Here is a 12,686-nt window from a genome sequence, read left to right as displayed (position 1 = left end):
GTCCCTCCTGGTGGGGAGCTTAGGGCAGGTCTGGGGGGCATCCTTCCTGCAGGGAGCTTAGAGTAGGTCTGGGGGCATCCTACCTGGAGGGGAGCTTGGGACAGCAGCTCTTCCAACACCTGAGGAAGCACTGCCCCTCCAGTTTGTCAATGAACAAGTGGGTGCCCACCCTCCACCCCAGGGAGAGGCGCATTCTCCGCCACCAGGCCAGAGCTGGGGGAGCTTCATCTCCCTGTTTCATTGCCCCACCCCCTGCCAGCCCCTCCTCACCCACCAAATCCTTTCTCCGATCCAGGAGAAGTTTTCGCAAATGGACATCCTGGTCCTGATGACCGCAGCCATCTGCCACGACTTGGATCATCCAGGCTACAATAACACGTATGTACATGGTCCTTTTGTCTTATCAAGGGCACTCTGGGTGTCAGAGTTGAGCTTTTCAGCTCAACCCCCTGCCAGTTCCCAGCAGGAGCTGTCAGTGAAGCACTCCTGAGCCCGCAGCTCCACTCCACCTCTGTAGGACTCGGCATTCCTGCCGAGGACTTTGTCCAGAGCCAGGCCTTCCCGGAAAGATGCCTAGAGATCCCCAGACCCCAGGAGGCTGCCTCAGCCCTTTGTGGTCCTGACTGCAGGTCTGCATCTACACAGCAGGGCCTGGCAGCAGCAGAGCTCCCTGCCCCCTGCAGCAGGGAAGGACGTTCACACACCAGTGGACTGGGAAGGGCGGACCCCCACACAGTCTCTGGATCTCACTCCCCTGAGGGCAGCCTCACCAGCCTGCTTCCAGCAGGAATGAGACAGAACAAGGGCAGTGACAGCAAGAACAGGGTATGGACGCGAGGAGGCAGGGAGGGTCCAGGGCAGGCCATGGGGCCAGGAAGATGGGCCAGGCTTTGCTGGAACATTGATCCACTCCTGCCTTGGGGTGAAGGCAGAGTTCCACCCCATGTCCCTGCCAGAATCCAGGCCGGGTGCTGCTGGTTTGTGTTCATAGTGATACATTGGTTGTTCTATGGAGTTTGTGTGTTTGTGTGCAGAATTTTAGCATGTGGGCAATGATGCCCAACATGTCTGGGAAGCATGCTATTGCTACTCAGAACCAGAGCGGATTCCAGGATATGGCCGTCCATGCCTGGAGGAGGAGGTGTCCCCATGGGCATCCACTCCCTCAGTTCACACTCAGATGCTATGCTAAGCACAAGCCAGCCACGGGCCTTGCCCACAACATCTAGCCTTCCTCCCACATCCTACGGTGTCTGCAGGGTGCCTTGGCAAAGGCCTGACCACCTCGAGGGCACCTCCTCAGGGGGGACCTGAGGCTCATTGGTGGTGTCCACCGTTAGACTGTAACAACTTGGGAGTATCTAGTCAGAGGGGCAGCTGAGACCCAGGAGAGCCGGGAGGAGTAAGTTCCCGGCACAAGCAGAGTGGGATCCCTTCCAGCAGCCCCATCGCCTCCAGCCTCTACACCAGCACGCACGCCCCTGCACCACTGTGCCCACTCGCATGTGAGTGCAGGTACCCGAGGGTCCTTTTGGTCTCCAACCCAGGTACCAGATCAATGCCCGCACGGAGCTGGCTGTCCGCTACAATGACATCTCGCCCCTAGAGAACCACCACTGCGCCGTGGCCTTCCAGATTCTCAACCAGCCCGAGTGCAACATCTTCTCCAATGTGTCGCCAGAGGGCTTCAAGCAAATCAGGCAGGTGTGTGGGGCGATGCCACGCCTACTGGGGAGTGGGGGTCCCTGGGGGACAGTGAGCCCCACCAGAGAAGAGATGCCCTCTCTCCCTGTGCCTGAGGCTCCCAGGAGCTCCCAGCCTCCCACAAGGATCCTGGGGGGCCGGCCCTGCTTCCACGCCTTCTCCAAGGCCAGGTGACAATGCCCCAGGAGGAGGTGTGTGCTTGGCCTGCGTGGGCAGTGTTCCATGGACCTTCAGGTCATGACTACCATTTAATTTAACCCTTTGAGATACGTCCTTTCTCATCTCGCAGCCCAGGAAACTGAGGCTGACACAGACAAGGTCACTCGCCCAAGGAAGCAGGTCCTGGATGGACACGTCTGGGACATCCAGCCTGGCAGAACCCCGACCACTGCCCCTAGGCCCTGCCCTTGTCCCCCCTGCCCCTGACCAACCAGCCTCACATCCCACTTCAGAGAAGAGACCTTTCTGCTCCTGGGGGCACATGGGGCGGGGAATGGTGGCGGCCACCTGTCCAGAGACAGAGGCTTCCAAGTCACCAGAGTCACACATACATACCCGCACACACACAGCAGGTCTCACTGAGCACAGCCCTGTGCCCCACCCTCTGGCATGTTCAGAGGAGGGACAATGTCAGAGCGATCCCGGAGGGATGAGGTAGGTTGAATGATAGCCACCCCCAACTAAAAAATTAGTCAAGTCCACCTCCTGACCCCCGAGGAGCTGCGAATGTGACCTTATTTAGAATAAATCTTTGTAGCTATAATTAAACTAGGATCTTTAGAGGTTAGCTCAGATTATCCACATGGACCCTAAATCCAATGACAAGTGTCCGTGTAAGAGACACAGAGGCCGTGTGACAGCAGAGGCAGAGACGGGAGGGTGTGGACACAAACCGCGGAGCCCAGGGGCTGCCAGAAGCAAGAGGCAGGGAGTGGACCGTCCCCGGAGCCTTCAGAGGGGGCATCTTGGTTCCTAGACTTGTGGCCTCCAGAGTCATGAAGAGATGCCTCCCTGCTACTCTGTCCCCCTTGTGTAGCACTTTGCACGGCAGCCCAGGGACTCGGACAGGTGGGCGCCACGTCCTCTGTGTGGGAGTCCACACAGCGTCTCAGTGGCCTGGCTTCCAGACGCACCTGATAAAGACACACTAGAGCCCAGGGCAGGACACGCTCCCTCCTCCTGGAGACCGACAGCCTCGCCTTGGCAGACAGCTGCAGGCCTGTTCCCATCCTTTCACTTCCAGGAAATCGGTGCTCAGCCAGGGCTTAACGACAGGCCTTGCTGAGTCACCGATTCCTGGTGCAGGGCCCTCCTGTGTGCTGCCCCTGACGACTGCCAGGTGAGGAGCCCTGCCAGGAACTCAGCCCAGGGCATCCAGGCAGCTGGCCCCCTCCCCTCGTGTGAGGAGCAGTCAGAGCAGGAGGGGACACGCCCCCAGGGACATGCCCTGCCTCCTGCCACCCACACAGGGACACACTGCTGCTCCTGCCCTGGACACCTTACTGACTTTAACGCTTTCTGGAGGTAAAATCCATTGTCCCAGTTTTCAATAATGTTTTGTCCTTGAATATCTTGAGGGATAACTCATCGCGAGAGTAGATCCTTCACTAATAACAATTAAATCCTTACCAAGAAATGGCACAATTCAGAAGGCCAGTGATGGCCCCTCCCCAAGTACATTGTTTATCTGTACTGACTGATTTGAGTTCTGTATTTGATGTTTCTGGTGTTGTTTTCTTGGAGAAGTAGAACATCATACCCAGCACAGAGATGTACCCTATAAATATCTGTGGGATGGACGGACGAATGGACGGATCGACAAGTGGGTGAATGGATGGATGGACGGATAGATAAGTGAATGGACGGATGGATAAATGAACGAGTGAATAAGTGGATGGATGAGTGGACAAGTGGAGGGATGTATGGAGAGATGGGTGGATGGATGGACACTTGGGTGGATAGATGGATGGATAAATAAGTAAACAAATGAATGGATGTTGGATGAGTGAACAAGTGTAGGGCTGGATGGATGAGTGGATGGATGGGTAGACAGATAAATTAATGGGTGGATGAGTAGGTTGATGGATGGTCATGGTTTCAAATTACTTCTACGAAACCAACATTTGGTTAACAATATCATAAAATATTTGTATTAAAAACATTTCACTTTTGCTTACAAATTTGTTAATAGAAGAATGCTATTATTTATCATCAGACTTTGTTCCCAAGCAAGATATGCACATACAGTCACATACAGATTAGATAATAAGAAAAAGATACTCTTGGAAAATGGGTCATTGACCTCCAGAAACAAGATCTAGGAGGAACAAACCGTATATCTAGATTAGTGAACTGGCAGGAAACATTTGTCCTTGGCTAAAACCATCTGGGCTTCACAAGGAGACACGCTGAGCCTCTTCTCTGCAGCTGAATGCTCCTAGTGGGCCTGGACTCGCAGCCTTCTCTGGGGATGCAGCCTGCATCAGGCACCCTTGGGCTCAAACCCCAGCCTTCCACTAGCCAGCTGTGACCTGGGCAACCTCCTTAGCCTCTCCAGGTCTCAGTTTCTTTATAAAAACGAGGACAGTACCCACCCCTGGCACTCACATGAGGTCTGAATGAAGTGACGTGAGCAGAGGGCTCCACATACAGTGGGTGCTCACTAATTATTGGGATCGTGCCCCGTGTTAACGCTTTGCTTCCACTTCTCAGGGAATGATCACATTAATTTTGGCCACTGACATGGCGAGGCATGCGGAAATCATGGACTCTTTCAAAGAAAAAATGGAGAATTTTGACTACAGCAACAAGGAGCACATGACCCTTGTGAGTGGGCTTTTTTTCCTTCTCTGGGAGGCTGGTGGGTGAGCCCCACCCCCAGCTCAGACTGGGGACCAAGAAACCAAAGGAAAATGCATACCCTCGCCTGGAGTGAGGTATCAGTAACACCAATTTTCAAAGTCCCAGTGCTTAGCAGGGAAAGCCCCCCAACCCCCAGTAGGACCCCCTCTCCTGGTTAAAGGAATTCCTTTCCCATCCTTCCATCTCCTTCGGATTTGAATGTGATAAGTGGGTGAAGGCAGCCCCAAATGCAGAGGCCCAGCCAACACAGGGGAATGCCAGGCTTGGGAACAGAGGGCAGGATCCAGGGCCGCCCTGACCTTTGTGTGACTATGCTCTCACAGGCCCACCATACCCTCTTCAACCAGCAGGGCTGTGGTTCCCACCCCTGCCTCCCCTGTGGTGTTCAGACCATGGGGTGCTGATGAAACCCCCGGTGGTGTTTCTGGGGGCTCCAAGTAGCCTTGGTCCTTTATGTCTCAGCATAGAAAAAATTCAATGAGAGGCAAAGTTATAGATGAGAGATTAGAATAAGATGTTTGTGAGGCTTACAGGTGGGTGCACAAGAGGATGCCACACCCTGAGAACTTGGTGGGCTCGGTTCTATAGTCAAAGGAAACGTAGGGAGAGCAGAAAAGACCACCTTCTTCCTCATTCTTGAGTAGACATCATGCTTCCATCCTGAGCTCCTCCTCCACGTCAGCTGGGGTGGGAGGAGTTTTCTTGTCCCTACATGCTTAAGCCAGGACTGTCATAGCAGCACAGAAGAATGATCTCAGGTCACAGTACAATGAGGGTCTTTCACTTTGAGAGGTCACCTTTCTATAAATTATTGTCTTTTATGTGTGCAGAGTATGTCCTAGGAGGCATTAACTTACTGAGCTCACTGGGCAGGATGTGGGTCTCACGCCACCGCTGTTTTTTTGTTTGAGGGTATGTCCCCAAGCTTCTGTAGCATGGTTTTCTTGCTAAGCAAGCCTGCTTGGTTTTGTGGTTAAGAAAACTCACTTTCTTGGGTGATCATTGACTTACAGGGGTCTCGCATATTTTTTTCTCTACGTATAATCCATTAGAGTGTGTGTGTGTGTGCACACGCATGTGTATGTTCGGTCATATCTGACTCTGCAACCCCATGGACCGTAGCCCGCCAGGCTCCTCTGTCCATGGGGTTCTCCAGGCATACTGGAGTGGGTTGTCATTTCCTTCTCCAGACGATCTTCCCGACCCAGTACTCAAACCCGTGTCTCTTGCATCTCCTGCACTGGCAGATGGATTCTTTAGCGCTTGAGCCCCCTGGGAATTAACTATTTAATCTCAACTTTTCCCTTTACTCCGTCCCTGTCACCGAGGCCGGTGGGCACGCTCCCTGCTGCTGTGTGAGGGTCCCCTTCACCCCGTGTTTCTAACGCACTTCTTCAGTGCTCAGGAGGCCCACTGGGTTTCTTCTCATTACCGTTTAAACCTCTGCCTCCTGACAGCACTATCTGTCTATATTTTTTATGTATCGTCAAGATCAAAGAGATACTTTGCAGTATGTGGTTTGCAGTATGTGGTTCCTAAGACAAAATGTCCATGTGTTAAAGGCGCTTTCCTGCTACTCAAGCCCCTCCAGGAAAGAGTCTGATCCTTGGGGGTGTGGTGATGCCCCGTTCTCCTCCCCTTGCAGTGGGAAGTGTGCCCTTGTTGGGGGGAGGGGGCACAGCAAAGCTCAGTTCCTCTCCACTCTCATTGCCCACCCTCCTCCCTGCCGGCCTGTGATGGCAAGCCCAGACCCAGAGCCCAGCAACGTGTGTCCCATGCCGCACAGCTGAGTCCAGATCTCTTCTTTCAGCTGAAGATGATACTGATCAAATGCTGTGACATCTCTAACGAGGTCCGCCCCATGGAGGTGGCAGAACCGTGGGTGGACTGTTTGTTGGAGGAATATTTCATGCAGGTAAGAGTGTCGCACAGGCCACACCTCCTGGGGCTCTTTAGCCCCTTACCTGGGTTCCTGTTTGAAATGTGACAGAGGCACCAAGGTGGCCAGTGTCAGTGCTTCTAGAAGCCTTCACAGCAGGGGCACGCCAGAAACGCGTGGGGTTATAATTTGAAACACACAAGACAGGGATGAGCAGGAAAAGCTGATGTCAAATTGTCACCATGTTAGCACCCCTGTTACCACTGATTAACTCCCCCCACCCGATGGGGACCTCCTGTAGGGACTGGATGCATGAGACCAAACAGTTATGGCTGGGGACACTCTGGGACAGGAAGCAAAGCCAGCCTAAGACGGAAAATGTCAGAAGGGACAATAAGCCTCTCTCTAGAGCAGCTTGATGAGTCCGGGGCCAGGATTAGGGGTCGCAGGGTGGGGGTGCTGGTCTACAAGCTGCTCTGCTGCTGAGCAGCCAGCAGGGCCTGGAGCCGTCCTCCCCTCCCCTGGACACACCGTGCAGGCTCAGGGACCCCGGCTGGCACTTAGAGCCTCCTCATCTTCACATGGTCACTACCTTCTGTGATGCAGGTGATCCTGCTGGCATGTTAGTTGTTTTTCTCTTCCTCTGAGAGCAGTGATCCCTGAAGCTCCCAGATTCCACAAGTGTTTCTTTCTTTAACATCATGTTCGGTACCTTCCCTGCAGAGTGACCGTGAGAAGTCAGAGGGCCTCCCTGTGGCCCCATTCATGGACCGGGACAAAGTGACCAAAGCCACAGCCCAGATCGGCTTCATCAAGTTCGTCCTGATCCCGATGTTTGAGACAGTGACCAAGGTGAATGACCACCTCCACGAGCTACTGGCCCAGCAGGGAAAAATACACGTGTGCATTCACATGGACACACACACACACTGACACACTCACAGACATGCACTCACATGGACACACACAAAGGGTCACACACAGACACACAACATACGCTCACACGACACACACACACACATACTCCCATGGACACAGACACACACACACACACTCCCATGGACACACACTCACACAGGCACATGGACACACTCACACGGACACACGCTCACACGGACACACACTCAAACACACACACATATGCCGTAGCCGCCTACCTGACACTCACCTGAAGCCCACCACACCTAACACCCGCATGTTCAAACAGACCACCCGCCACCCCTCCTGGCCTCTGTACCCACCCCCCAGCCCAAGCCGCAAAACCACAGAGCTTCTCGCTGCCCCTTCCTGGGCCAGGCGGCCCTCCTCCACCCTGTCTCTGGAGCCACCCCAACTCCCTGTCCCAGGGCACCAGCAGGGCCTTGTCAGCGCCTCTCATCTCTGCCTTCAGAAGAACTTTCTGGTCTGCCCGCCCCCGGCTCCCCCACCCCCCCAGCGATCACCACATTAATCCTCAGTAAGGAGACAGTCTCTGCCTCTCTCCTGAATCTTCCATGGCTCCCCACTGCCCCCAGCACAGGGCAAACCACCCACCTTGTTGGGCAGTCACCCATCCTCTTGGGCACTTCGGCCTTACCGGAGAGGCCCGTGGCTCCTGGTCCCACCTTCTTCAAGTCTCCACCTCTGAGCCCAGCCTGCCTTGGCCTGGGCCCCCTGTGCTGTTCTCAGCAACCTTCCAGAGCTACCTCAGCGCACCCTTCCTCAAGCCCCACAGCACCCTTTCCACAGGTGGCAGGTGCCGGCCAGCAGTGGCGATGGTGGGCCTGCCCTCCTCCCTTGCAGGAGCAGGCTGGGGCTGGGGGCTGTGTGCACAGGGCCCTGGGGGGCAGGGAGGCAGGGGATGTGCCTCCTGGCACTGAGGAGGGGGCTCCTCAGAGGGAGAAGCAGCCGCCTCAGGGCTGAGTCTCAAAGACAAAGCATGCTCACCAGGTGGACCCGGGGCCGTGGGCACTGCAGGCGGGAGGCAGAGCTGCAGGCTGGGCCAGGCCGCAACGTGGTGTGGGCAGAGGGGGTCCCGGGCCATGTGCAGGGTGCCTTCACTCCACCCGCCCATGGCTGCCCGGAGTCTGGTGGGTAAGGTTGGCGAGGTTGGCATTTGGGAGAAGAGAGTCCACGGTGGGATCTCAGGGTTCTGGGAAGCAGAAGGAGGGAGCAGCTTCTGCTGGTCCTCGTGAAAAGTGTGAGAACAGGAAACGGCAGGACTCAGAACAGGCAGGTGGGGCACTCTGTCCCCGACAGCTCTGTCCCCGCAGGCTCCCAGGAGCCATTGAGCAGCCAGCCTCGAGCACCTTGGATTCTGCCCCCGCCGTGACCCTGATGGAAGCTCGTCTCCCAGGTGGCTGGTTTCCTGCAATGCACTTCCCGCGAGGATGACGGCCTATTGACAGCCATCTTTTCTCTCACAGCTCTTCCCCGTGGTTGAGGAGCTCATGCTGCAGCCGTTGTGGGAGTCCCGAGATCGCTACGAGGAGCTGAAGCAGATGGACGATGCCGTTAGGGAGGTGAGTCGCCTCTGTGAGGGCCTGGGCTCCAAGGGCCCCACCCAGCCCGGACACCACCCAGGGGGCCTCCAACGGAGCACATCTATCCCACAGAGATGCCAGGCCCGATGCAGAGGTGTTCTGTCCTCAGGGAGCTCACAGCATGGGAGACACAGAGCCTTGGGGGGAGTCTGTGCCCTGAGGCCGTGGTCGTCCACGGGGGTTCGAGGACATCACAGCCTCTGCCACCTGCGTCCCCTCAGAGCGGGTTTCTGGCCCCATGTAGTTTCTCCCCTCCTCCCAGGGCCGACTTTGTTCAGAAGCAAGGCCATGGAAGAGACTCCCTGTCTCTGGAAAAGCCACCACCACACCCAGCCATGGGACTCTGCTAGCACCTTGAGGAGGATCGAAAGACCCAGTGTGGCTCTAGTTGGCTGCTGGGGTTGGTCCTGTGTTTCAGGGAGGCTCAGAGCTGGGGTGGAGGCTTTCAGAGAAGTCGCGAGAGCTGGTCTGGCCCCGGTAGGACCCCAGATGGTGTGGACCTGCTTCAGGGCCCCCTGCTACTTGGGACCCCTAGGACCTGCCCCTGTGACGTCCAGTCACTCAAGTCTGGCCTCCCCTCCATCCACCCTCCCTCCCCCTCTCTCGCGGGTGCCCAGTGCAGTGGGATCCACCTCCCTGCTGCTGCGGGCTTGGTCCCCACTGGGCCTTGCCTGGCACCCCCCGCCCACACCGAGGGCCCTCTCCCATGCCATTTGTCCTTCATACTTGCTGCAGGCAGGGCCCCCACCCTGCCTTTCAGCCAGGAACTCCCACAGTGCCTTGCTGAGCCTCCAGGTGGCTCTCCTCTCAACCTCCTTTGTGTACGACGCCAGACGCACCATGGTGCTTTCGGGTCAATGGGCAATCCCAGCTGGCAACCAATTTCTCTAGTCGGATTTTCCTCCCAGGAAGTCACAAAACCCCAAAAGCGTAAGAGTATATGATGCAGAGAACAGATGTAAGAGGAGACGTCCCCCAGCCACGGCCTCTGACAAGGAGGGCTTACGGGCCTGGTCCCCCTGGTCCAGCCTCGAGCCGTCACTGCAAAGGCCTCAGTCTCCAGGCCCCAGGCTGGCTGCCCAGAAGGCCAGTAGGACCCTCCACGGCCCTTTCCTGCCCCTAGAAAGAGCTGACCCACCAAAGAGGTGACAGGGCCATGGACTCAGCATCCAGCCAGTGCTCTGGGGCTGCCCATGCAGCCGGCAAGAGCTAACTGTCCAAGACCGGACGGAGGCCACGTGGTGAGACTCCAGCGGCCGGGAAGAGCTATGTCTGGGAAGCGCCCCCAGGGGCACGTCTGCTCACATGTCTTAGCACCTCCTGTCCCAGGAAGCTTTTGAGCACACAGGCAGGCAGTCACTCACTCACTGTCCGTCACCTCCTGTATGCTCTGTCCTGGTCATAGCAGAAGGCTGAGAGCCTGACGTCTGGGAGCGCCACGTCAAGAGAGAAAAGCAGAGACCTCGGGAGACAGAGCGAAGGTAACGCTGTTCTGAATGATGTCTCGGTTGCTGTTCAGTCACTCAGTTGTGTCCAGGTCCATGCGACCTCATGGGCTGCAGCAGACCTGGCTTCCCTGTCCTTTACTCTCTCCCGGAGCTTGCTCAAACTCATGTCCATTGAGTCGGTGATGCCATCCAGCCATCTTGTCCTCTGTCATCCCCTTCTCCTGCCTTCAGTCTTACCCAGCATCAGAATCTTTTCCAGTGAGTTGGCTCTTCACGTCAGGTGGCCAAAGTATTGGAGCTTCAGCTTCAGCATCAGTCCTTCCCATGAATATTCAGGGTTGATTCCCTTTAGGATTGACTAGTTTTCAGACTGAAATGGGGACAGCGTGAAAAGCTGGGAAGGACGGAAGAAGGGAAGGAAGGGAAGAAATCTGTATGTACAAATGTTTTTAAATGGAACGTCTCTTCCTAGCATATAATCATTACAATTAGGCTCTGAAAGAAGGGGTCATGCCTTAGTTAACGGAAAATGATCGATGATTAGCATCAGTCAGTTCAGTCGCTCAGTCGTATCTGACTGTTTGCAACCCCGTGGACTGCAGCACGCCAGGCTTCCCTGTCCATCACCAACTCCTGGAGCTTGCTCAAACTCATGTCCATCAAGTCAGTGATGCCATCCAACCAGCTCATCCTGATTAGCATAGGTGCCACTTATAAGAGAAAACATTTTTCAAAGCTTCTCAGAAATAAAGTCTTTGCTTATGTCACTACGAGCACATCCTCTGCACTTGTGGATCCTGGCTATTCATTCAGTCCAGGCAGAAGGCAAACCAGTTCATTCAGTCTCCATGGGGTCTGGGGTAATGAGTCCAGGCTTTGCTCATTACGTGCTGAGTGACACCCACAGGTGTCTCAACCTCTCTGAGCCACAGAGCCCCAATCTCTAAACTAAAGGTAATAATCCCATTCTTCTTGTTTTAGCTGTTCAACGAGCAGAGAATTCTCATACAGAAAAATTGCTCAGTGTGTGTGATGCCGTGAGATTTGTGGTGTTGCCAGAGCATTTTGATCCCACCAACACAAACCAGCATCTTTTCCCTTTTCCAAGCAGACCGTGCCTGAAGAAAGCAGAGGGCTGCAGACTGCTGCTCTGGACCCAGCCGGCTGAGCTTCGCAGGATCGTCCGTGCAGGAAAAAGCGGTCCTGAGTGCCTGCCACCACGAGATCATTTTCTAAGAACCATTTTGTTCACTGATACAAAAAAACAAAAACAAAAAAACAAAAACAGGACTTCACAAGCTGTACAGAATTTTTATTTTTAAACTGTCTTTTAAATAATATATTCTTATACAGAAATGGGTCTGATTTCTTTTTTGGTGGAGTTGGGTATCCTGGGCTGCTTCAGGACTCTCCTCGGTGCCCAGGTGAGACAAGGACACTGTGCTCTCCTCACCTGTGTCTTAGAGCAATGTGCTGAGTGACTTGCTGAGTGCCTCCATGTAATTCGGCATTAGATGGTCAGCTCAGTGCCCAGAGCGTTGGGGACGTGTGTGTCCTCCTTGTGAGTTGCTAGGGGGACGTTGGTGGCTGTGCTTAGGGACACGGGACTGGAGGTGGCTTGGTCAGGCTGCAGGCGGTGTGAGCCAAGAAATCCATGTGGGACACAGACAACCACAGGCTTGAGCCTGTTTCCAGGGGTGGGGATTCCACATCAAAATGGGCAGGTAGGACAAGGAGCCTATTTACTCCGCACATTTCAGGATCCCTGTCTCAGGGAACGATGGGCCCCATCTCAGGTCCCTCTGCTGCTGCTTCTGTTTTAGGGACAAGCACTGAGGATGTCCTGGGTGGACTGGCGCCCACAAGGGGAGACCCAGCCACATCTAGTTCACAGCCCACCCCCTCCCCATGTGCATTTAGACCCCTCAGTTCTCCCCAGAGCTGTGGGTTCTGTCTCTGTCCCCCGATAACATCTGCTCTGAAAACTGACTCTAGGAGCCATCAGCATAGTCTGAGCTCTGTGGACATCTCATTTGTGTGTTGGTTCAGTTTCCTTGGAGCATCTGTTCCCTCTGGTGAACTCTAGAATATTACTTATTTGAATAATTCATTTTTGGGCTGTGAAATGTTCCATCTCTTCTTGAGTTCAGTTCCATACCAGAGAGGGACCTTGGTTTCCACATCTCTTCTTAGTTTTGTTTATCATTTTAATGTTGATAAAGCCATCACAGCTCAGGTTAAACTAAAACCCAAACCTAGCAGGCATTTACA

General features: G+C 54.8%; 1 protein-coding gene across 7 annotated transcripts in view; it reads left to right on the top strand.

The window, feature by feature from the left end:
• PDE9A (phosphodiesterase 9A) overlaps window positions 1-11,672 on the top strand; it is a 107,452-nt gene extending 95,780 nt beyond the window's left edge. For 3 of the 7 annotated variants that reach the window (XR_005719430.1, XR_005719431.1, XR_005719432.1), the window contains 7 exons: window positions 296-378; window positions 1,548-1,704; window positions 4,417-4,530; window positions 6,377-6,481; window positions 7,169-7,297; window positions 8,851-10,448; window positions 11,527-11,672. Coding sequence is in view for 4 of the 7 variants with exons in the window: in XM_040231755.1 (XP_040087689.1) it covers window positions 296-378; window positions 1,548-1,704; window positions 4,417-4,530; window positions 6,377-6,481; window positions 7,169-7,297; window positions 8,851-8,946; window positions 10,373-10,448; window positions 11,527-11,537 (771 nt within the window). In the remaining 3 variants the exon portion in view is untranslated. The remainder of the gene's footprint in view (window positions 1-295; window positions 379-1,547; window positions 1,705-4,416; window positions 4,531-6,376; window positions 6,482-7,168; window positions 7,298-8,850; window positions 10,449-11,526) is intronic. The other 4 variants (XM_040231763.1, XM_040231779.1, XM_040231755.1 and 1 more) reach the window with 2 other exon arrangements.
• Window positions 11,673-12,686: the final 1,014 nt, after the last annotated feature.

This window comes from Oryx dammah, unplaced genomic scaffold (genome assembly GCF_014754425.2).
Source record: "Oryx dammah isolate SB20612 unplaced genomic scaffold, SCBI_Odam_1.1 HiC_scaffold_2, whole genome shotgun sequence".
Classification (NCBI taxonomy): Eukaryota; Metazoa; Chordata; class Mammalia; order Artiodactyla; family Bovidae; genus Oryx; species Oryx dammah.
Note: the sequence above shows the minus strand (reverse complement) of the source record. Positions and strands in the feature narration are given on the sequence as shown.